At 43.2% G+C, this 25,444-nt stretch overlaps 2 protein-coding genes across 5 annotated transcripts in view; one reads left to right on the top strand and one right to left on the bottom strand.

The window, feature by feature from the left end:
- The window catches only part of LOC101827846 (coiled-coil domain-containing protein 170), a 42,309-nt gene extending 24,640 nt beyond the window's left edge, over positions 1-17,669 (bottom strand). For 2 of the 4 annotated variants that reach the window (XM_040742894.1, XM_040742896.1), the window contains exons 1-4: positions 17,531-17,669; positions 13,515-13,711; positions 12,042-12,388; positions 3,138-3,266 (exon numbers count right to left, since the gene is read on the bottom strand). In XM_040742894.1, coding sequence (XP_040598828.1) covers positions 3,138-3,266; positions 12,042-12,179 — 267 coding nt within the window. In that variant the 5' untranslated portion in view covers positions 12,180-12,388; positions 13,515-13,711; positions 17,531-17,669. The remainder of the gene's footprint in view (positions 1-3,137; positions 3,267-12,041; positions 12,389-13,514; positions 13,712-17,530) is intronic. The other 2 variants (XM_040742893.1, XM_040742895.1) reach the window with 2 other exon arrangements.
- A 68-nt stretch (positions 17,670-17,737) lies between these two features.
- The window catches only part of Mthfd1 (methylenetetrahydrofolate dehydrogenase, cyclohydrolase and formyltetrahydrofolate synthetase 1), a 65,417-nt gene continuing 57,710 nt past the window's right edge, over positions 17,738-25,444 (top strand). The window contains exon 1 of the mRNA XM_040742889.1: positions 17,738-17,873. Within this exon, the coding sequence (XP_040598823.1) occupies positions 17,833-17,873 (41 nt within the window). The 5' untranslated portion in view covers positions 17,738-17,832. The remainder of the gene's footprint in view (positions 17,874-25,444) is intronic.

Here is a 25,444-nt window from a genome sequence, read left to right as displayed (position 1 = left end):
AGGAGCTGCCAGTACTCTTAACCACGGAGCCTGCCCCAGCACCTGGATTTTAAAAGGAGTTCTAAGGGTCCAAACTCAGTTCCTCTCACTTGCATTACAAATACTTGACCAATTAACCTACTTCCCAATCCCTAGTCTTGTTTTTGTTTTTTGAGACAAGGTCTCATGTAACCCAGGCTGTCCTCAAATTCAATTGTCCTTCTTCAGCCTCATAATAGTGGGGTTATAAGTATTGCCATCGCATATAGAGGCAAATGTACTTTTAAAATGTAAAATATAAAATAAAGAGAAATACAAAATACACATAGAAATATGTGCACATATAAATAAATGCACACATATTTTGTGGAGCTGGGTATCAAATCTAGTCTTATACAGGGAAGGCAAGCACTCTACTGGTTGAGTTACAGCCCTAGACCTCTGGAATCAAGCTATTGGCAGATGAGAGAGCAAAGAAGAACTTTACTAAGAGTAAAGTTTACTAAGAGTAAAGTTTAGTAACTTTAGTGTTATCAGAAAAGGAACAAATTGAGTGCACCCCAAATTAGTATACTAAAGTTGTAAATCCCAAATACCTCATGTTGTGGAATATTATTTCAGCTAAGATGTGTTACATTTGTTTATGCTGCAGAATATTACTTTAACTGTGTAAAGGTGTGTTTTATGTGTTTGTGCTGCATTTGTTTAACTATGTAAAGATGTGTTGCATTTGTTTCACCCTGCCTGCCTAAGGCACCTGATTGGTCTAAGTAAAAAGCTGAATGGTCAATAGTAAGTGAGGAGAGGGATAGGCAGAGCTGGCAGGCAGAGAGGATGAGCAGGAGCAGAAATCTAGTCTCAAGAGAGAAGAACAGAGAGAATGAGGGAGAAGGAGAGGGACACACCAGAAGTCAGACAGTCAGACATGAGAAGCAGGAAAGCAGGGCATCAGAAAGAAATAAATAAAGAAAAAGAGGAGGAGAGAGGGAGAGAGAGAGAGAGACAGAGAGGGGGGGAAGAGAAAGGACAGAAGGAAAAGAGAGAGAAAGGTAAAAGTCCTGAGGCAAAACTTAGATGAAGAGAAACAGGACAAATTCAGTTATAAGAGCTATTGGGACAAACATAAAATAAGGCCAAGCATTCCTAACAAATAATAAGTCTCCATGTCATGATTTGGGAGCTAGCTGGTGGCCCAAAATAAAGTATCTTACACTTCATAAGAAAGGTATACAATAGTGGGGGTGGGGGTCATGTGGTGATCAGAAGACAGCTTACAGAGGGTTTTTTTTTCCTTCCATTATGTGGGTCTCAGGGATTGAACTCAGGTCGTGAGGACTGGAGGCAAGGGCTTTACCACTGAGCCACCTCACCATTTCCTTGTAAGAGGAGCAAGCTTGGGACTGCAGAAATGACTCCACAGTTAAGACCCCTTGCTGCTTTTGGAGAAAACTGTCGTTCAGTTCCCAGCACCCACATCAGATAGCTCAGTCACCTGTAACTTCAGCCCCAAGAGGCCTGTTACCCTCTCCTGACCCCCTGAGGCACCCGAATGCATGTTCACAGATACATACAAAGACAAACACACATACATATAAATAAAGCTAATCTTCAGAAATGGGAGAGGTAGAGAAGAGGGGGAGACACCAGGATAAGATCACCATCTATAACCCAAGAGGAAACATCTTAGGGGAAACGAACCCACTGACACCTTGTCTCATACTGCTAGCCTCTGTGACCACTAGAAAATACCACAGTTTCAGCACTCAGTCTGACGCCTTGCTGTAACAGCTGCAGGCAGCAAGTGTGGCCACCAAGAGATCTATCTGCTCACCCAACTGGTGGCCCCTGTTTGAAGCATTCTGAGGACTCTACTTGAAGGTAGCCACAGAGGTGGAACAGAAGAAACAGTGTAGAGCCCTTCACGATGACAAAGACCAGTGAGCTGCCAGCCATGGTTACTAGAGAGCCATCTCAGTCAACAGACCCTGAGGATAGTCAGACTCAATTGAAGCATTTCCACAAACACTCCCCAGGCTTTCTCACAGGAGGAAAAGTCAAGGCAGATCCTACAAATGCAGTTCCTATGTCGTCACTCAGATTTTTACCAAGTATTAAATAAAGCTAGTAGATATTTGCCACTTGGGGGGGTGCTAAAAATAAGATCTCATTCCTTCCACTGAAAATATTTAGGACAGGCAGTGTAGCTCAGTGGTAGAATATTTGTCCTGCATGTGCAAAGTCCCAGGTTAGAGCCTCAGCTGTCACACACACACTTTATCTCTCTCACGCACACACACTCTATTTCTCTCTCAGACACACACACACACTTTCTCTCTCACACACACTATCTCTATCTGTCTCTCTCTCCTCTCTCACTCTCACACACTTTCTCTCTCTAACTCTATCTCTAACTGTCTCTCTCTCTCTCTCTCTCTCTCTCTCACACACACACTTTCTCTCTCTCACACTCTCTATCTCTATCTGTCTCTCTCTCTCCTCTCTCTCACACACACACTTTCTCTCACAAACACACTTTCTCTCACACACACTCTACATCTCTCTCTCTCTCTCTCTCTCACACACACACACACACACACACACACGAGACAGAGAGGGATGCTTACACATATTACTATTATTATTATGCCACAAATTTCTATCTACTTTAAATTTTTTATTTTATGTCTATGGGTGTTTTGTCTGCATGCATATCTATGCACAACATGTGTGTCTGGTGCCTGCCTGGTGTCTTGGTCAGAAGTGGGGGTCAGATCCCCTGGAACTGAAATTACAGACAGATACCATGTGGTATTGGGAATCAAACCCAGGTCCTCTAGAAGAGCAGTCAATGCTCTTAACTTCTGAGCCATCTCTCTAGGCCCTATGTGATAAGTTTGGAGCATGGTACCCCACAAGCAGTATGCCTAATTCCACAGTTGGCTGTCAACTCAAAAGCCCTGAACTAGGCACCTTCTTCTGTAGGGGTGGCAAAGGCAGACATGAATCTAAACTGTGTTCTGCAGTGATGAGAGAGTTTGATGCAGAGGGGAAGGAACAAAGCTGGGTTAAGAAAATGCCCTGTGCTGTTAGCAGAAATTCCTCTCCTAAATGTTTATGGAAGATGTTAGCGCCCAGTTTTGATTTTGGAAGCCATATACCTCAGCTAAAAGAGTCTTGTTTTTCACCAACAAGCCGGCAAGGTCAGGATGGACTGGGTCAGCTGTCTTTTTGTTGTATATGATTGGGTTCCTGGTAGGAACCGCTTCAAGAGGTGGATCAAAACAGGCCTATAAAGAGAAATGGCCGGTTAATTAACTAAATATGTGCCCTGCGGATCAAAGCACACAAACGTTCGAGCCCACACAAACTCTTAAAATAAGTAGCAGCAAACGGGACTCCACTTTAAGATACTTATTCTGAGGTACTGTCCTAGCCAACTCAACAGCTTCCAGAAAAATGGCAACTATCATGCTGACCTAGAGAGCTGCTTTACATTCTTCTGAACACTCATCTGTCAATCAATACTCACCTGTAGATAATTTAATACTCTCCTATCAATCTTACTACTAGCAGAAGCAAATGCAGCCTGTCTGAATCGTGTGGGGTGATCTCTGAGAGTGCAGGAATCAAGAAAACACACAAAAAGCCTGGAGATGTTTCCATATGTATATACTAATGCTTTAGAGGGCTGGAAAGATGGCTCGGTGGTTAAAAGGGCTTGATGCTTGAAGTCAGGAGTTCAGAGTCCTGCACCCGTGTAACAAATCATGGTCCTGAATACACCTATAGCCTGCACTGGACAGGCGGGGGTGGAGACAGGAGGATTTCTGAGGCTTGCTGTCTGCCAGGTTAGACAAAAACAAAAACAAAACAAAGCACGAGCTCCAAGTTCAGGAAGTGGCCTCAAAGGAATAGAGTAGAGGATAGTGAAGGACACCCAACATGCTCTTCTGACCTCCAAGAGCACGTGCACATGCACACAGATACACACATATGTATACATACAGCACACACACATACACACAAATACATATGCTGCAAAAATTTTAAAATAGTCTCTGGAGAGGTGGCTCAACAGTTTAGAACACTTGTGGCTCTTGCAGAAGACCTAGGTTCAATTCCCAGTACCCACATGGTGACTCACAACCATCTGAAACTCCAGTTCCAGGGGATCTAATACCCTCCTCTGACCGCCAAGGGCACCAGGAATACATGAAAGCCAAATATTCATGTAGAGGGGATACTTTTCTATGTCTTCTCTGGGACCACTGGACCTGTTTCTCTCCACCCACAGGGTTCCCGCAGCCACTTATGAAACAACAACTCTGAGGCTTAATATCAGTTACAATTCTTTGGCCAATGGCTTAGGCTTCTTACTGGCTACTCTCTCTTAAAATATTAACCCATTTCTATTAATCTGTGTATCACCACGTTGTGGTAGCTTACCAGTGATACCCTTGCATCTTGCTTCCCTGGCAGCTACAGGGCATCTCCTTAACCCTGTCTTCCTTCTCTAGCTTTGTTTGGAATTCCCTCCTAGGTATATTCTGCCTGGTAATTGGCTGAAACAGCTTTATTCATCAACCAATAAAAGCAACACATATACACAGCCTACAGAAGGACACCCCACATCATATTCATGTACACAAAATATAGCTAAAGAGAAAAAGAAGAAAGAAGTAGCTCCTAGGGGCTAGAGAGATAAGGGTGTGCTGTTCTGCCAGAGGATCCAAGTCAGTGCCTAGCACCCAAGTTGGGTGGTTCATAACCAACTATAATTCTACCCAAGAAATCTGACTTCCTCTTCTGCCCTCTGAGGGCACCTATATGCATGTGAAGACACACACACACACACACACACTTAAATAAATGTTTTTTCTTTAAAAAAAAAAAAGGTAGTTTTGCCTGGGCAGTGGTGGTGCGTACCTTTAATTCCAGCACTTGGGAGGCAGAGGCAGGTAGATCTCTGTGAGTTCAAAGCCAGCCTGGTCTACAGTTAAGGCTACACAGAGAAACCCTGTCTCAAAAAACAAACAAACAAAAAAGGTAGTTTCTAAAAAGGAAAGGAAAGGAAAAAAATGTAACTAATGGTAAACCGGGCATGGTGACATATGCCTGTTATCCTAGCATTCAGGAGGTGGAAGGATGGGAGATGTTCAAGGTCATCTTCAGCTATGTGCTGAGTTTGAGACAGCCTACACATAAGTCATATAATTACAAACAGACATCAAAGTGATTTTTCACTAATAACACAAAAACTGGAAAACAGCAGAATGGTATCTTTATTGTACTATGAAAAATGTACCATCTTTTATTCATTCCAAGAAGCACAAATTTTAGTATTTTCCTTTTTTTTCTTTGTGTGTGTGTGTGTGTGTGTGTGTGTGTGTGTGTGTGTGTGTTACCTTAGGTGCTATCTGCCTTGTTTTCTGAAATGCATCTCACTGGCTTTTGGCTCATCAAGTAGGGATCTGTGAGTGCATGTCTCTACAGTGCTGGAATTATAAGCACATTTGGCTATCCCTATGGGTTTCATGTGGATGCCAGAAGCTGATCTCAGTGTACCACATAAGGAGTTTACCAAGTGAACTATCTCTTCAGTCACACACATTTTCTTATCTTGGCAGTTGGGGTGGCATCTTAAAGTGGAGACAGTTCACATTGTTCATACTTAGCTGGAAACATACTTTCAAATTTACAATAGTGCATAAAATAACAGTGTTTCCTAAAAATTAATGAAATAGTGGAAATGTCATCTAGTATATCATACTGAATTAAATTATGTTTTGGCATTTGTTTTTGTTTTTGAGACAAGGTTTAACTATTACGGCCCAAGCTGGACTCAAACTGTGACCCTCCTGTCTCCCAAGTACTTGGATTTCACTCCCAGTTTATGTTTTAAGATTAAGAATAGATGAAGGTGGTGGTGTGGCAGGCTGTAACCCCAGCACTGAGGAGGCAGAGACAGGTGAATCTCTGAGTTTGAGGCCAGCCTGGTTTACGGAGAGAGTTCCAGGACAGCCAGAACTACACAGAGAAACCCTGTTTCAAAAACAACAAAACAAAACAAAACCAATGAAACAAAAAAGGATAAAATAAAGTCATTTCATACAAACAAACATTGAGTTTGTTTTTGCGGAGTATGTGTCTTTATTCCCAGCACTCAGGAGGCAGAAGCAGGCAGATCTCTGAGTTCAAGGCCAGCCTGATCTAGCAAGCAAGTCAGGACAGCCAAGAACAGCTAAGGCTACATAGAGAAACCCTGTCAAAAAAGAAAAGAAAAGAAAAAGAACCCAAAAAACTTCTAAAGATTAAAGAAAACAAGCTTACCAAGTGTGAAATACAAATAAATAAATAAATACAAAAATAATTAAGTAGGGAGAAGACAGCCTAGATTCTATGGCTAAAGCCTATAATCCTATCACATGGAAGGATTTCTGTGAATCTAAGGTCAATCACAGAATGTTACCAAAAAAGTGGGGAGTACAAAAAGAAAAAGAAAATAACAGTAAGTGATGTGAGTGCTAAATTGTAATATATGAGGTAGAAAATAAAAGATACCAGACAGAAAACACACCCCAAGACATACATACATGGATCTGCCTAGGAAGGGGAAAAAGACAAAACCTTCTGAGTAAATTGGGAGTGTAGGGGATAAAGGATTGGGTGGAAGTGGAGAGGAAGAGGGGAAAGGGGAGTAGGGAAAATTATAGTGCAATAAAAATTTTAAAAATTAAAAATTCAAATGACTAATAAAGATTTTAGTTAACTATGCTAATATCAAAAAAGTCTTTGTTTGACAGTTTCTTAGATATATATAATGTGTTTTGCTCAAATCTACCCCAACAGTAAAAGGTTTACAGCTGTGAAAATATATATTGTATAACTTCTAGGCTAATAAAAAAGGGGGGAAAGACATGCAAAAAATAAACACACACAAAACAAGCAAACAAATGTTGTCAAACAGACTACATGTAATTAGATACTAGAAATGTGGCCAACATTTTTTTTAAACAGTCTCATTTCAGCCGGGAATTGGTGGTGCACGCCTTTAGTCCCAGCAGAGGCAGGCGGAGCTCTGTGAGTTCAAGGCCAGCCTGGTCTACAGAGCCAGTTCCAGGACAGCCTCCAAAACAATACAGAGAAACCCTGTCTCTGTCGTTTCGTTGATTGGTTGGTCATTCATTGATTCATTCATTTATTTTCAAGACAGGGTTTCTGTGTGTAGGCCTGGTTGTCCTGGAACTCACTCTCTAGACCAGCCTGGCCTCAAACTCACAGAGATCCACCTGCCTCTGCTTCCAAAGTGTTGGGATTAAAGGCATGTGCCACCACCACTAGGCTCATTTTTTCTCTAATACAGTTCTGGGTATCAAAGTCAGGGCTCTGTGCATATTAGGCAAGCACTCTACCAGCTGAGCTACATCGTTAACTCTAAATAATAACGTTGATAGAGCGTCTTCTCTTCCCCCTCCCTCTCCTCTTATTTCCTTCAGGAAAACGACAAACGATGGATGATACCGGGCAGCAGGACAGTCCCAAGGACCAGGAGGACCCTGAGGCCCAGGCTTAAGAGACCTTGGCAGCTTCCTTTGTTAGATTGGAGGATTCAGCAGTGGTCTTGGGGTCTGTGGTTTTGGTTGCGGCCATGGCCAGGGTCAAGGCTGCAGAGCTCGTGGAGGCAAAGCAGAGGACAAGAAGTTCGCTGCTGGATGTGGGGGCATGCGCCTTTAATCCCAGCACTGGGGAGGCAGAAGCAGGGGATCTCTGGTCTACAGAGCAAGTGCCAGGATAGGCTCCAAAGCCACACAGAGAAACCCTGTCTCAAAAAACCAAAAAAAAAAAAAAAAAAAAAAAGGTGGATCCCTGTTACCAAGCTGAGCCTCCTGGTCAAGGACATGAAGATCAAGCCCCTGGAGGAGATCTACTTGTTCTCCCTGACCATTAAGGAATCTGATATTAATCAAATTTTTCCCGGGAGCATCCATAAAGGATGTAAGTTTATGCCTGTGCAGAAGCAGACATGGACTGACCAATGGAGCAGGTTCAAGATTTTTGATATTGAGGACTACAATGGTCATGTTGTTAGCCTTGATATTAACTGTTCCAAGGAGGTAGCCACTGCCATCCGATATATATATATGGTTGGGGGAGGGCGAGACATTTTCTTCAGTGGTGTAACTGCTGTTAAGGTGCCCATGCACCTGTCAACAAACCTAATGAAATTCATTGGATCACACACACAATATATATAAAAATAGAAGGCTGAGAGAGATAAGAGAGGGTAATGGGGACATGAATATGAGATACATACATGCATATATGCAATGTTTCAATAAAACCTATTATTACATATCATTTATACATATTATAAAATAGTCTTAGAAGTTGAGAACAGCTAGGCAGTTGTGGCACATCCCTAGTCCCAGCACTCAGGAGGCAGAGGCTGGTGGAGCTCTGTGAGTTCAAGGCCAGCCTGATCTACAAAGCAGATGCCAGGACTGTTACACAGATAAACCACACACACACACACACACACACACACACACACACACACACACACACACAGTTGAGAACAGCAAATGTTAAGCAGGAATTTAATGGATAAATAATTTATGGTTTTATCCTTTGGAATCAATCACAAACTGATAGAAACCATTTAAAATTATACATATATCAAAACAGATTCCTCACCAAACAAAATAATCAAGTCATAGAAGAAGAAAAAAACAGCTAGGCTTGGTGGTGCATGCCTATAACACTAGCACTTGGGAGACTGGAACAAGAGACCAGAAATTCTCTAGTAGGCTATTATGCAGTTTGAGGGCAGTCTTCACCATCACATGAGACTGTAATCCCAGGACTTGCGAAGTGGCAGCAGAAGGATCAGAACTTCAAGGTTGCCCTCAGATACATGGCAAGTTTGAGATCTGGGCTACATGATGCCCTAGTTCAAAAACTTGTAAGTGTGATATGTTATTTGTAGTGGAATTGACACAACAATTATATGCATGGACTACATTTAGTGGTAAATTTAAAAAAATTATTCTAGGTCTTGGGTAGATGGCTCAATGGGTAAAAATACTTGTAAGATAAATGTGAGGACCTGAGTTCAAATCCCCAGAACCCACACAAAGTCAGAGGTAGTAGCAGAAGCGTGTACTTCCAGTGATCCCATGGGAAAATGGGAGGCAGAGACAGGGGAGTGCAGGAGCCTTAAGGAACCAGGCCTTGGGGTAGAGCAGGACTGGACAAAAAACAAAAGCCCATTTTCACAGACGATGAAAAACAGAGACTGACACCCAAGGGTGCCCTCTGACTCCATAGTAGCACCATAGTAGGTATGTTTCCTCATTCACACACACAAACATGCACACACACATGCAGAAATAAAAAGAATTCCAGCTGGCTGTGGTGGCATGCACTATAATCCCAGCATTCCTGGAGGCAGAGACAGGAAGATAGCCACAAGTAAGAGGCCAATCTGGTTTACATTGAGAGTTTTATAAGCTAGCCTGGGCTATAACAGCAAGATACTGCCTCAAAAGAAAAAGAAATTAAAATGTGGGATTAGTAAGCAGCTTAGTGGTGGGACCCTTCCCCTGGTGTGTGTGTGAGGTTCCAAGTTTCATCCCCGGAACTGAGGGAAAATTTTAATGTGCAAACATGGCACACAGCTCACAAGCAACGCATTTGACTGGATTCAGCTATAGGTTCAGTCCCTGACTGGATTCAACTATAGGTTTAGTCCCTAGTGACTCCAAAACCTTAACTATCTATAAGAAATCTATGAGATGACAAAACGCAATTTTATGGTGCTGCACTATAGTTAAAACCCAAACTAGATCTGCATACTTGCTCCCAAAGATGATGTCCTTTTTCTTTTTCTATTACTTTTGAGACAGAGGCTCACAATTGCCCAGGATAGCCGCATATTTGTGAGCTTCAGTGGCCCTTCTGGTGACTCAACCTCCCAAGCAGCTGGAATGACAAGTACACACCACTGTGCTCAGCAGTATGCTGTTTTAAATCTGGGTCTCAAAGCCAGGCCATTTGTGTTATGATTTCATAGTTAAACACAATTAACTGAAAACAAGATTACAATTACTTTATTAATATGAAATTTATACTGTTTATATTAATTATAAAATATTGAAAATGGCAAAGTCTTGTTTGTTTGTTTTAAGATAAGGTCTCGTGTAGCACAAGCTGACTTCAAACTTACTATATAGCTGAAAATAACCTTGAATTTTTGAGTATATCGCCTCCATTCCCAAGTGCTAGGATTCCAGGCATGTGCATCTAAGGGTTCAAACCCAGGGCTGTCTGCATTCCAGGTAAGCATTCTACCAATTGAGCTATAGCTCCAACCACAACAAGTGCTTTTTAAATTCCCAGACATATTCAGGAGCATTGAGATAATTGAAAAGAATTCAACTACTAAAGATTAGAGAACAGAGCTAGGCGGTGGTAGCACACACTTTAATTCCAGCACTTGGAGGCAGAGGCAGGCAGATCTCTGTGAGTTTGAGGCCAGCCTGGGCAACAGAAGGAGTTCCAGGACAGCCTCCATAGCTACTGAGAAACCCTGTCTCGGGCTAGAACAATGGCTCAGAGAGGTTAAGAGCACTGGCTGAGTTCAATTCCCAGCAACCACATGGTGGCTCACAACCATATATAATGAGATCTGGTGCCCTCTTCTGGAGAGTAGGCATACATGCAGACAGAACACTGCACATGCAATAAATAAGTAAATAAATCTTTAAAAAAAATAAGATAAAGACTGGTCCAGGCGGTGGCACTCTCGGGAGGTAGAGACAGGCGGATCTCTGTGAGTTCAAGATCAGCCAGGTCTACATGAGCTAGTTCCAGGACAGCCTCCAAAGCCACAAAGAAACCCTGTCTGAAAAAAAAAAAAAAGACTGGGTAGACCTTTCTGGTGCTCTTAAAAATGTCAATGGACAGGTTATGTGCTCCAAGAAGATATTCAAGTTAAAAATTCCCATTAAGGTCATGAAACTGGCCTGTAAACCCAGCTGTACTATAGTGCACTAGACAGATAGAACTGTTCACAGATAGAATCAGACCATCTTGTGTTGCTTCTAAGTCACTGTGGCCGCTCCCAGGTGGGGTTCTCTAATGTACAAAATAATGGTCAGAGATTTTCTGCAGGTCTTTCATGTTGACTGGGAGTAATGGGCAATAGTAAATTGAACTACAAAAAAAGTGGAGGCTTCATGAGATCCAGATGTTTCACTTTGTCTTGTTCTGGAGTTAACTGAGGCATCAGCAGGGGGAGGGTGCACCAGATGACTCGGGAGGTAAAGGCAGCTGCTGCTAAGCCTGAAGACCTGAGTTCTATCCCTGGGACCCACACGGTGGAGGGGGAGCACTGACTCTCACAGATTGCCCTCTGACAACCACACATGCACAACAGACATAATTTAAAAAGTGCAAGTGGGAGAGGCCTGGCATGATGGCCTACCTGTAATTCTAGCACTGGGGAAACAGGCAGAAGGATCAGTGTAAGCGTGAGAATTGCCTGACTACACAGTGTTATGTCTGTCTCAAAAAATCAGAGCGAGGTATGGTGGCTCACACCTACAGTTCTAGCACTTTAGAGGCTGACCCAGGAGGAGACAAATGTGAGGCTAGCCTGGGCTATGTAGTGAGACCACATGACAAAAAACAAAAGTGAGACGTAGTTTTACTTCTTTTTATATTGATTTGCATGTGTATGAGCAAGTGCTTGCCCCAGCTTGCATGTGGTGGTCAGAGGACAATTCTCACTCTCCTTCCACAAGGTGGAAGCAATCAAATGCAAATCACCTTCACCTGCTGAACTCTGTCAACACACCCCTGAATTTATCTTTTGTATCATTCACCAGCAAATGCTAAGTGCACCAGTAAACGGGCAGCCAGGAGTAAACCTCCCCTCTCTTAGCCTAGCTTTCAGCAGTACCCACATGATATTTTATACTTCCTTCTGAAAATGGAGACAAAATATCAGAGTACAACTCACCACTGGGACAAAATATCAGACAGAGTACAACTCAACTCACCACTGGGACATTTTCTTGAGCTGACAGATGTGATAGGTGCCCGGCTTCTGATGGCTTCACCTCACAGGCCTCTTGGGTTTGGCTATTAGCAAGCCTCCCTGGATCTGAGTGATTTAAAGACTGGAGTGGCCTTGACATGCTAGAGACACAGAAAGCATGAAACAGATTCACTAACAGTGACCCATGTGCTGCCAAGGGATGTTTCTGTATAACACTCAGGAAGAGGTGACGAGACCTGCCCAAAGCCAACAGCAAAGACTGCCAGAAGTTTCCAGTAGTGTCTCAGTGCTTAGTCAGGCCTCAGGAGGAGCTGCCCGCTGAACTTCTTTCTTGAAGACAGCATGGACCTAGTTTTTAAAGAGAGTGTAGAACACTTGAGTGTCAAATAGTGTCATTCAAACACACACACACACACACACACACACACACACACACACACACACACCATCCCTAATGCTATGTAGGAGTCATAACTTTACAATCTGTGAATTTCCCTCATTTTCACTTTTTCAGTTTATCAGAAATGCCAACTAAAGCACTAAAGAAACAGTCAAACCATAAAACTAAGATATGAACACATGTGAATACAATAGTTTATAGAGTTCTTTATGTCCTAGAGGAAAACATAAACATAACCTCATATTACTTTCTATTCAGTGTTAAGGATCAAACCCAAGGTTCTTGAGTCTGCTAGTGTCAGGGTCTGGGCTGGGTGTTTTCAGGATAGATACGTATGTATGTATGTATGCATGTGTATATGTATATATGTATGTATGTATGAGTATGTATATATGTATGAGTGTATGTATAATGAATGTATGTGTGCATGTATATATGTATGTATGTGTATGTATGTGTGTATTATATATATATATATGTGTGTATGTATATATGTGTGTGTATGTGTGCATGCCTGAGTGTCTGGATATCACCATGTATGTGCATGAGTCCTGAATGTTCAGAAGAAGTCACTATATCTCCTAGAATTGAAGTTAAGGCAATTGTGAACAGCCATGGGTGTACTGAGAATCAAACCTGGGTCATCTCCAAGAGAAGTGAGTGTCCTTCATCACTGAGACATCTCTCCAGTCCCGTGCTCATTCACTAGCAAAGGAGGACACTCAGGGGCCTGGCTGTTATTTAGGGATTTCTTTCATGGAAGTTCAATAGAAGGAAGAAGGCCAGTAAGATGGTTCAACCATCTAAACGTGCCTGCCACCAAGTCCAGAAGACCCAAGTTTGATCCCCAGGACTCTTCTAGTAAGAGAGAACCAAGCCATGAACACACATGTAATTATTTTCTTTTAAGTGGAAGCTGAGTTCTAAGATCATCTAAGGTTACAGCTTATTCTCTACAACTCTTTGAAAACCCCACCCTCATACTCAGTGCGTCTTACTTTCTTACACATAATATATAGCTTACTACAATTCACTCATTAGAAAGAACGAAGCATATTTTTATTTTTGTTTTACCATATCACGCCCGAGATCAAGAGGAAATCTCAAATCCAAGATCAATTCCCAGGAGACACCCCAGTGAGTGGGTGTCCTGCACAGTTTGCCAGTAGAACGTTTGCATGTCACAGAAACCGTTGCTAGGGGAACGCATCACAGATGAGCAGGGAAGGCAGGGACCCTCCCAGAGTGGCAGTTAGACTGTGGTTATTGTCCTAAGGAAGTAAAAGCATGAAATCTTAGTTAACAAAACAAAACAAACAATGCTTAAGAAAATGATCCTACCAGAGCTGGAGAGATGGCTCAGAGGTTAAGAACACTGCTTCTTCTTCTAGAGGTCCAATTCCCAGCAACCACATGGTGGCTCACAACCATCTGCAACGAGATCTGGTGCCCTCTTCTGGCCCTTTGGAAAAAAAAAACTGATCCTACCAAAGTGACCAAACACTCCATCAAATGTGAGCATCCTATTTGGAGGCTTTTGTGTGTGTGTATGTGTATGAATATTATGTGTGTACATATATGGTATATGTATATATGTTATATATTATGATTATGTAATATATACATGTATATAAAACATCAAATCCCTAAGAGGATAGAAAATTATAATTCTGTCTATTATTTCTAAGGAAAAGATGATTTATGTCAAAACTGGAATTTTTATTCTAGGCAAATCATTTCACAGCAAAGAAAGTTTGTCCCTAGCATATGTATATTCTTGATGCCAAATAGCAGAAAATACACTTCAAATATCAAAGAATACTGACAGCCTGATCTCTCCAAGTTTTGAGTCAAGGGTAGAGCCTAGGCATAAATATTTTTGAAGCTATAAGGCCATTGGAATGTAAATTTAGGGCTGAAAATGACTTCTCATTGTCACACACCTTTAGTTCCAGCACTTGGGAGGCAGAAGCAGGTGGATCTCTGAGTTTGAGGACAGCCTGATCTACAGAGTGAGTTCCAGGACAGTCAGAGATACTATAACAATAATAATATTAATAATAATAATAAGCAGAAAATATTAAGATGCACAAGAGTAAAAATGCACAATAATGAGAGTAATAGATAATTAAACCAGGAAAAACAAAATTTTTCTCTATAAAATTCTTAAAATGATACCATCTGATGTGGTTTAAGTTAGCTCAGTGGTAGAAAGGTTTCCAAGAAGCTGAGAGACCCTGTGCTTTCACTGTTGATAAAACCTGGCTGCATGTGGAGACCCTGCTTTTCCTGCCTTTTATTCTTTAAATTGGCAGAGAAAAAGAATCTGCCCTGCAACACTAGATGACATCATCTTGCCAGCATAGATCTGTAACATGCCTGTAATCCTAATACTAGGAGGTAGAGGCAGGAAGATTAAAAGTTGTAGGCCATCCTCCACTACATAGCACTTTTAAGGCCAGCCTGGGCTACATGAGATGTTCTCTCAAACAAACAAACAAACAAACAAAAAACAAAACAGATAAATAGACAAGTGGTATATACCTACACAGGAAGATTAGGAATTTGAGGCCAACCTAGACTACACAGTGAGATCTTGTCTCAAAAGACCCATAAGTGCTGGGTGGTGGCAGCACACGCCTTTAATCCCAGCACTCGGGAGGCAGAGGCAGGTAGATCTCTGTGAGTTCGAGGCCAGGCTGGACTGACAGCCTCCAAAACAATACAGAGAAACCCTGTCTCGTTAAAAAAAAAAAAAAAGACCCATAAGCAATAACAAAACACATAGAACATGTGTTAGCTGTCTTCATATGTATATCCACTAATTCTTTAACAAAGCCATAGGCTATAACAGAAAGTTTTATGTTTATATTAAAATTCATATTCTGATTAAAATGTTTTTATACCATCTCTTTCTGTGTAAATATTACTACAGGATAAATTCTTAGAGCTAAAAAAAATCAAAGTCATTACACATTTAGATTCTTTCAGTAACAGAGAATCTATTTAGCTTAGACCAGTCTTGTACCTCCCAAGCGCTGATTTGATAGGTATGTACAATAAAAAAGTTATATATAATATAATGTGATATATATATACATATATATATACATGTATATATCAAGGTCTCACTTATGTAGCTCAGGCTGGTCTAGAACTCACTACGTAGATCAGTCTGACCTTGAACTCACAAAGATCCTCCTGCCTCTGCCCCCAACTGCTGGGATAAAAGGCATGTGCCACAGGCCACATTTAAGGTTTTGTTTGTTTGTTTGTTTGTTTGTTTGGTTTTGGTTTTTCCAGACAGGGTTTCTCTGTATTGTTTTGGAGGCTGTCCTGGAACTCACTCTGTAGAACAGGCTGACCTCGAACTCATAGAGATCCGCCTGCCTCTGCCTCCCTAGTGCTGGGATTAAAGGCATGTGAGTTTTTGATAAATATTATGTAATTAAAAATGGACCTCGGACAAAAATGATATACAGCAATTAATCGTGACCAATTCTACATATGTAATGTAAAACAGCCCCGGATTTCAGGCGAAAGTCACCAACAAGTCCACACACACTAGGGCAGAAAAAAAATCAAGTTCAGTAAAAGTTCCGCCCTGGCGCTGGGAACCTAACCGCTGGTAGAAGCTCTTGCCTAGCATTCAAAACCCTGGGCTAATTCCCAGGGCAGAAAGGGCAAGGGCAACCACTCTAACAATGGTTGATAAATCAACAGTCATGTGGTGAAATTCTAATGATTTCTCTTTAGAACTGTGTGGCGGAAACTGCAACCACAGTGAGAATTCAGCCTAGTTTCAGCAGGAGAAAAAGCAAAGTCAATTCAACAACTTTGGTACCTTCCCACCATCAGGTTCTGAAGGAAAACTTATTTCTGCACTGGGGCCAACGAGGGGAGGGGTGTCCGCCAGTAAGCATCTGGCATCTAGCTGATGGACAGTGTGGTCTCTTCCAATACTGAGGATCACTCATCCTGACTCAGGCTGCCTCCACACTGCCTGGAGCCCCAAGCTCCAGCTCTGACGCCCCATTTCAGTTGCCGGGTCAACCTGCCCCTGGGTTCAATCCTGAGAGGACGCAGGTTTAGCAGAGACTTTTAATTCAGTGTTAGGGAGCTTGTCTTGATCTTGCCTATGCCAGAGCTGTGGGTTGATCCTCCAAACTGTTGCTGGAGTGGAAGAGTCAGACCCCAGACCCTGACAATCCAATAAACTGGGTCTGCCACCATCCTTAATAAGACAACTAAACAAGTAATGGTAAAATACAGAGAAAGGAGATGTATTCAATGGAGCCACTTTGGGAAGAGGGACAAAGAAAAAAGCTCTATGTTCTGGGTTTTAATATGAAAGTACGGTTTAAGTAGAGAGTCAGACTTTTTTCTTTCTTGCTTGTTTTTCCGACAGGATTTCTCTGTGTAGCTTTAGAGCCTGTCCTGGAACTTGCTCTGTAGACCAGGCTAGCCTCGAACTCACAGAAATCTGTCTGCCTCTGCCTCCCGTGCACTGCCACCACCCAGCAAAGGGTCAGACTCTTACAGAACTGAACAGTCAAGGTCAAGGTGAGGAAGGCCCCACCTATCACTGTCTAGGCTTCATCCTTGCAAGGTGATCTGTGTGAAATTTCTTTCCGGGAAACAAGTTTCTACTCTGGCTGACACCAAGCATCTTCTCCCAGCACAGATTCCAGAGGGGCATTCAATTCCCTGGGGTGCTTTTGTTTCTCGGCCGAAGGCCAAGGACACAATTGCCTCATTCCTGCTAGGAGGGTTACAGTGAGGCAAGGTTAACCCCAGCTGCTCCACCACACTCTGGGCTGTGACAAAGTGGAAAGCCGCATCACCGGCTCCAGATCCAGCACCCGCAACTAGCTCAAGGCCCGGAGAAGCAAGGACGATCCAAAAATCACGCCGTGAGACAGGTCAGCGCACGACTCTAGTCACAGCAACCAAGAAAACTGTCCTGAGCCAGGGGAACTTGCAGACAGACCCACTCTGTCCGGGCTCCGACCAGGCCCCGCCCCCACCGCCACGCCCCCTAGACCTGATCTCTGATTGGCTGAGAGCGAGGCGGGAAGCTTCCGGCTCACCAGAGGCGGGTTCTGCACAGGCTCTCTCCACAGCCAGTCACAACTGCCAGCCAGTCTCTGGCGACAGTCGTGGTGCTGCCTCGGCTCTCCGGCTCCCGCAGACTCTCCAGGACCTCCGCTGTCAGCGGCCCATCACGTCATTCCGGGTCGCCTGCGCACCTTCGCCGAGGCGCAGGCGCAGTGGCTTTATTTCCCCAGGAGGCTCCTCTGAGCACGTGGGTTGTGCTGTCCGGCGCGCGCGCGGTGGGACTGGAACCTGATTTTTGCTGGTGTTCATCGTGGGCGGCAGACTAGTAAAAGCCATGGCACCGGCGGGAATCCTGAACGGGAAGACGGTCTCCGCGTAAGCACCTGACATTGCTGATAGGGGCGGTGGGCTCAGGGCAGGGCGCGCGGGTCTCCATGCACCCCGGTTCTGCAGTAATGATACTTGCCGCACAATCAAATGGGCTGGGTGGGAAGGAAGGACGTCCTCATGGCCTCTAGAATCTGAAGGTCAGTTTTCAGAAGCCAGAGAAAAATCCCCGGCCCAGCGTGTGATTGCAATCGACTGCCTGGTGGCTGCACGCCTGTGTTTTGGCGGCAAGTCCGGGCCTAACCCTGCTCTCAAAAGTGTGATTGCTGGATCTTTCTATCCAAACGTGGGCTGCTTGGAGAGTCAGAACTCGGAAACCCAGCATAGCCGTTTGCCTGGCTATTTGGTGGTGGTTTGTTTGTGGCAAGACTTGACACGGATGGTTGGTGACGGGGGTCGCTTTCTAAGTTTGCTTGCTTGTTTCGTTCACCATGTAGACCAGGATGGCCTTGAACTCATAGAGATCCTCCTGCCTCTGCCTCCCCAGTGATGGGATTAAAGGCGTGCACCACCACACTCGACCTAGAGGTTCTCTTCTAATCTGTGGCGTCCCTCACTACACCGGTGACAGCCTTTTTATTTTCTTACCTCCCGATAACTCGTCTTCCAAAGTGCCGCACTTGTAAGGCAAGCTCTGCACTGAGCGACAACCCCAGCCCCCATCATGCACCACGCCACGCTTTTTGACCTGGCACTAAAGTTATTTTTTAGTTTGGCTCCCGTACGCTATTCCACGTTCCATTTGACCCCACCTGTGCCGGCGCTGCATATTTGTATGAATGCTCAACTAGTGGCAATGTATGCCCTATGTACTCCCACAAAGTAACTCCCTTTTGCTTTTTTGGGAGAGAGGGTTGGGAATTGAGCCCATTAGTATGCTTAGCCACTGGACATTTCTTGCTTTTTGTTGAGGAATGAAAGTTGGGGAATAAGAGAGTGGAGGGGAGAGAGAAAGGTGTATTTTGTGACCTTAGTGAAGGTTGCTCTTAGGACATTAGGTATCACTGGTTACTTAGTAACTGTTGTGGTTAACAGTAATTGTCCAATAAACCCTTGGCTATGTCAGTAGAGGCTTTTAGAGGCTGATGTTGAAACCTACCCCGGGGCAAAGTGATCCTTTACTGGGGGCTGGGAAGGTGAACGAAGAGAGAAATATACATTAGATGGGGAATCTTCCACAAAGGCAAGGAAGAGCCCCATATTTTTAACTAGAAATCATAATATACACATCGGATATATGTACATATTTTTCCTTTCCTTTTTTGGTTTTTTGAGAAAAGGTTTCTGTGTGTAACAGCCCTAGTTGTCTTGGTACTAGCTCTGTAGACCAGGTTGGCCTCGAAGATCCACCTGCCTCCTGAGTGCTGGGACTAAGGGCATGAGCCAACACCTCCCGGCTTTACATTTCCTTTCCTTTCTTTTCTTTCTTTCTTTCTTTCTTTCTTTCTTTCTTTCTTTCTTTCTTTCTTTCTTTCTTTTTTGAGACAGGGTTTCTCTGTAGCAGCTTTGGCTGTCCTGGAACTCACAGACATCCATTGCCCCCCCCCCCCCATGCTGGGATTAAAGGTGTGCACCACCGCCACCTTGCTTACTTTTTTCTTAATACACACTTTTTCCTTCTTTTTTTTTTTTTGTCTTTTTTTTTAAGGACAAGGTCTAATGTAGTAGTAGCCCAGGCTTGCCTCAAACTCAAAACTAGCCGAGTGATTCAGTGCATCTTCCAAGGGCTAGGGTTATAGGTCTGTATAGTGCATGCATTTAGTCGCAGCACTCTGGAGGCAGAGGCAGACGGTTTTCAGTGAGTTCGAGGCCAGCCTGGTCTACAGAGTTAGTTCCAGGACAGCCAGGACTGTTATGCAGAGAAACTCTGTGTTGAAAAACCGTAAAATAAATAAATAAGTGAATAGATAAATAAATATGTTAATATGGGGACCAAAGAGGTGCCTCATGGGTTGGGAGTACTTCTTGTTCTTCCAGAGGACTCAGCTTAGTTCTTAGCATCCTGGGCAGACTACACACAACTGCCTGTAACTCCAGCTTCAAGGGAACAGATGGCTCTCTTTGGGTAATCATGCACAGGCATGGCGTACACTTATACACACATGCACATAAATTTTAAAATTTCATATGTGTATTTGATGTTGGCTACATACCGTATGCACGCATGTAGCAAGTGTGTATGTTTGCTGTAACAAAGTAAATGCATGAGTGGGCGTCTTTTACCTGACCTGCTAAAATGTCCTTACTTTATGCAATCCTGGATACAGTATCCTTTGATTACCCACAGTCCTCAGGTTCTGCCTCTTACATATCTCCTACTTTGTATTCTTTGGAATGCATCTGGTTTCTACCCCACCCCTGCTTTAGTCTCTAGCTGTCTGCATGGATTTAGATCCACTGTAAGTGAGATTATACATCATTTTTCTTGTGTAACACCCTCCAGTTTTGTCCATGTTGGACAACATCTCTTAAGTATGGATAATATTCCACAGTATGTCTACAGTCTTATTATCCATTTGTTGAGGATGTGGCTGTTTGTTCAGTGGTAGGGTGCTTGTCTGGCATGCGCAATGCCTAATGTCCTAAAGCAACCTTCAATAAGGTCACAAACAGCTTAGGTTGTTCCCATATTTTGGCAGTTGTGAATAATGCTACAATTATCGTGAGTGTTCAGACTTTTTTTTAAATGGGAAGGAAGTTTATTGGATGAAGGGAGGGGAGTGAAGGGAAAGAGAAGAGAGAGGCAGAGACAGAAAGAGGCAGAAACCGAGACTTCTTTATTAGGTTGTAATTTAAATTTTTTTTTTGATTACACATTCAGGAAAGGTGCAGTTCTGGTTATTTTGTTTTGTTTTGTTTGTTTCTGTTTTGTTTTTCGACACAGGGTTACTCTGTAGTTTTGGAGCCTGTCCTGGAACTCTCTCTGTAGACCAGGCTGGCCTCAAAGTCACAGAGATCCTCCTGCCTCTGCCTCCTGAGTGCTGGGATTAAAGGCTTATGCCACCACCATTCGGCTCTATTTTGTTTTTAATTTTTAAAATTTGATTTGATGGGGGGGGATGGCTCGGTGGTTAAGAGCACTGGCTGTTCTTCCAGAGGACCCAGGTTCAATTCCTAGCCCCCACATGGCAGCTCACAATTGTCTGTAACTCCAGTTCCAGGTAATCCAGCACTTTCACACAGGCATACATGCAGGCAAAACACCAATGCATATAACATACAATAAAAAAATTAAAAGCTGAATTGACTGTGACAGCAGAAGTGTTGTTGTAGGCCCGGGCCCCAGCAGCTATCAATGCCACAAAAGGATACTTCTGATTTTTTAAAGGCAACTGCACGCTACTTTCTTGGTGACCATATGAATTCATGTTTCCACCAACAGTGCACCAGGGTTCCCTTTGTGCCTCACTCTTTGTCTCTCCACCCCCCCCCCATCCCTCCACTGAGGGATGGATGAAGGAGTCAAATGGGTTGTCAGGCTTGTGCTGTGAAAACTTTTAATTGCTGAACCGTCTCTTTGGCCTTGCCCTTTTAATAATCCATATTCTAATGGATTTGAAGTACTATCTCAGTAGTTTTAATTTGCTTTCCCCTTGGAAGGGGTACTGAGGGGTGTGTGTGCTTGTTAGCTAGTCTTATGTTTTTTCAACATATGTCTCACTGAAGTACCTTTTACTATGCTCTTTTCTTGAAATGTTCCTATTAGAAAGCTTGTAAAGAGCTGGGCAGTGGTGGTACACGCCATTAATCCCCATACTCAGGAGACTGAGGCAGGGGGGATCTCTGAGTTCAAGGCCATCCCAGTCTACAGAGTGAGTTTCAGGACAGCCAGAGCTATACAGAGAAACCCTGTCTCAAAACAAACAAAAAACTGTAGAGAGTTAATTTAGGTTTTCATCTTGGCAGGTAACTGGGAATAGGTGGTATGGGTGTGTTTTGATTATGGAGAGGAAATTCAATAATTTTAAGCTCCATTAAAAAAATAGCTGGAAAGAAGGCTCAGCGGTTAAGAACAATGGCTGCCCTTCCAGAAGACATAGGATCAATTCCAGGCATCTACATGGAAGTTCATAATCATCTGTAACTCCAGTTCCAGGGGATCTGATGGCCTCCAACCATCGAGAACACACCCCCTGCACATGTGTACATGCCCAAACACCCATATACAAAGAAATAATAAAATAAGTAAAATGTGCTACGTATGCAGTTTTGTTTATGTTTATATCTAAAATACCTAGAAACTTTTTCACATTTTGCTAATTGTGTGGTTTTAAGCAAACTTCTTAACCTTTGTGTTGCATTTTTCTCAGAGGTAATTTAAAAGTAATATCTAGATTATTGGGTTTTTAGCAAAATGAAATAAGAATTTTAGTTTTGTGAGACAGGGTCTTTCTATATCACCTGACTGTCCTGGAACTGTGTTGACCAAGCTGGCCTAATCCTGAGTGCTGGGATTAGAGATGTGTACCGCCACCACCCGGCTACCTAAATGAGTTCTTCACAGAGGAACACTGAAGAATCTTCTTGACACATAGGCAATGTTCAATAAACCTTAGCTGTTTATATTCATAGTCTATAGTTGGTATATACATGAATGTCTTCTTGGTTTTCTTTCTAAAAGCAATAGCGGGCTTGAGATCTATTCCAGTGGTTTTCAACATTACCAGACCTTGTGGTACAAGCTTGCAATCCTAGCTACTTACAAAGGCTGGGATATGGTGAGTACACAGCTTGGATTACAGAATGAGTTCAAGACAAGCTTGAGCAACTTGGTGAGGCACTGTCTTAAATTAAAAAAAAAAAAAGAAAAAGTGAAGGAGAGCTGAACACACCAAGCTGGACAGGCATCTGCACCCCAAGTGTTGGAGTTAATTATGGAGACTACCATGCCTGTCTGTTCCAGGTATTTGTGTGTGTGTCTTCTGGTGGAAAACTCTAATGTATACATTTCTTTTGGAACTGTGTGTCTTAGAATTGTAGGGACTGGGATATGAAAGCTCAGAATTTAGCAAGCTGACTTGTTACATTGTTGCATTGAAGAGTAACCAGTTTTTTTTGTTTGTTTGTTTGTTTTGGTTTTTTTTTTCGAGACAGGGTTTCTCTGTGGCTTTGGAGGCTGTCCTGGAACTAGCTCTTGTAGACCAGGCTGGCCTCGAACTCACAGAGATCCGCCTGCCTCTGCCTCCCAAGTGCTGGAATTAAAGGCGTGCACCACCAACACCCGGTGAGTAACCAGTTCTTATTTATACAGTTTAACTGAGGTGGCTCTGTGGTTAACCTTACTGCTCTTATAGAGGACGAATGTTCAAGACCAAGGCTCCATTGTGCTTACAAACAACTTCTTTCTTTTTGAGACAAGATCTTATATATCCAGGCTGGCCTTGAGTTTACTATGAAATAAGATATCTTTGGACCCCAATCCTACCTCCCATCTCTGGAATGCTGGGATTACAGGCATGTGCTACTACATACATAGTTGTAAATTTTTATATTTGTTTGGTGGGTGTTGGGATTCAAGTCTAAGACCTTGTTAAGCAAGTGTTCTGCTCTTGAATGACATCAGTCAAGCCTGAGTTTTATTGAATTTACAATTGTGTGTGAGAGAGGATGCTAACATACTTTACTGTGGTTCCCACACAGAGACCAGAGGACTGATCTGTAGAGTAGATTTTTCCCTCTCCTGGGGGTTCCAGGGATCAAACTCAGGTCCTCAGGCTTGCCCAGCAAGAACTTTCACCCATTCAGCCACCTCACTGTCACACTTCAGTGTATTCCTTTGGTGGCTGTCTGTCACTTTGACCTTGGAGAGATTGTCAATGGGAACAGGTTTGCCTGTTGACAGTTCTCAGAGAACAAGAATTCTAGTAGCAGAGATGACTCGGTTATTCCAGCACCTGGATGCTTGGGCCAGAACTGTAGGAACCCTGCATGTTGGAACAGAGGTGTTCCTACAGCTTGGGCGGCCTGAGCTGTTCATAACAGAGGCTCTTATGGTTAAGTTGCCCTCACTTTTCCTTTTGCTGAGCCAAAGACATCTCCCACTCCTGGTATTAGACACTGAATCTAAGGGCCTACTGCTTACCCCTGAACTATGACCTCCTTAATTTTCTTTTTTGCTTTTTATTTTGAGATGCTTTCCATTAAAATTGCCTGGGCTGGCTAGCTTTGGACTCATTCTGTAGCCCTGGCAAGCCTCAAACTCGATATCCTTCTGCCTCAGCCTCTCAACTAGAATTACAGCCCTCTGCCACTAGACTCAGCCTTTCTTTGTTGTAGTTTTGTTTTTGTTTCTTGGGGGAAGGTCTTACTATATACCCCATACTATCCTGGAACTTGTGTGAGGGGTGAGGCCTGGGGATAGACAGAGATAGTGTGTCCTTGGGGTATTTACTCTCTTACTCAGCAGTATCTGTGTGCTTTCTCTATGCCGGGATATCTTCAAAGTCCAGGACTTCAACAGTGAATAAAATAAGTAGCCCAAATGTCTCCCCTTAGAGTTTTTTAATGGTTACATGAACATGATAAATTAGAGTTCTGCTCTTACAAGGGATTTCTGTGGTATGGGTTTAGTGTTAATAAAGAATGAAGGTCATATCTTTATCAAAGTGACCTGTGGGCTTGGACTTGGGCTGTGAGCCTATCAGTGTTATGGAAAGAAGGCTCTGAACCAAAATACCCTGTGCCTTGGACCTTTGACCTCCCTAGTTAGTAAATAACCACCTTGGGTCAGCAGGGATGGCTCATGGCAAACTGAGTGCTCCTCTTGAGTGAGTGACAAAAGCTAACTTTGGGGGTGATGTTTCCCCCATGCATAAGAGTGAACACTGTAAGGGGCGCGTGGCACAGGGAGGGTCTGCCAGTGTCAGAAGCACCCTGCTTTGGTTCTTAGCTGAGAGCATCGTTCTCCCAGGGGTCTGTTCTGTTTGGCTTTCCCTTTCATTTGCTTGTAATTAAGCCTGCACCCTCATTAGGGGCACTTCTTTAATCAATTGCTCTTTCTAAAAAGACTTCTTAAACTGGACATGGTACAGCCTTGTAAGCCCAGCATTTGGCAGGGAGATGTAGGACCAGAGGTTCAATGTCATCTTCATCTACATGGTTGGTTTAAAGCTAGCCTGGGCTATATGAGACACTGTTCAAAAACTTTTTTTTTTCCAGAAAGCTGTTTCTGAGGCATGTGTCTTTTTAAATAATCTTTTTTGTAGTTAAAAAATATTGAAGTTAGACAAGGAATAAGTAGAGTGAATATAAATTTAATATTGGCCAAGCTCCTTTCTCTCCTTGGTGAGTTCTCTGCCACAGTCTGAGTAGAGAGATGCCACTTTGCACTCCTGCTGTCTTGGCCTCTCAGAATATAGGGGAACATTAGTGTAAAGGATTTTATGGAGCTGTCGGGAACTAATCTGCACTGTCTGGCACGTACCAGGATGAAAGGATCTTTCATTTGGGTTTTGGAGTTGAATACTAGCTCCAGTTTAAGCAAGCAGCCTAGGACCCAAACCTGCCAAACATGGTGGTGCATGTCTTTAATCCCAGCACTCTGAAGTCAGACGCAGGTG

Source organism: Mesocricetus auratus, unplaced genomic scaffold (assembly GCF_017639785.1).
Source record: "Mesocricetus auratus isolate SY011 unplaced genomic scaffold, BCM_Maur_2.0 Super-Scaffold_15014, whole genome shotgun sequence".
Classification (NCBI taxonomy): Eukaryota; Metazoa; Chordata; class Mammalia; order Rodentia; family Cricetidae; genus Mesocricetus; species Mesocricetus auratus.
Note: the sequence above shows the minus strand (reverse complement) of the source record. Positions and strands in the feature narration are given on the sequence as shown.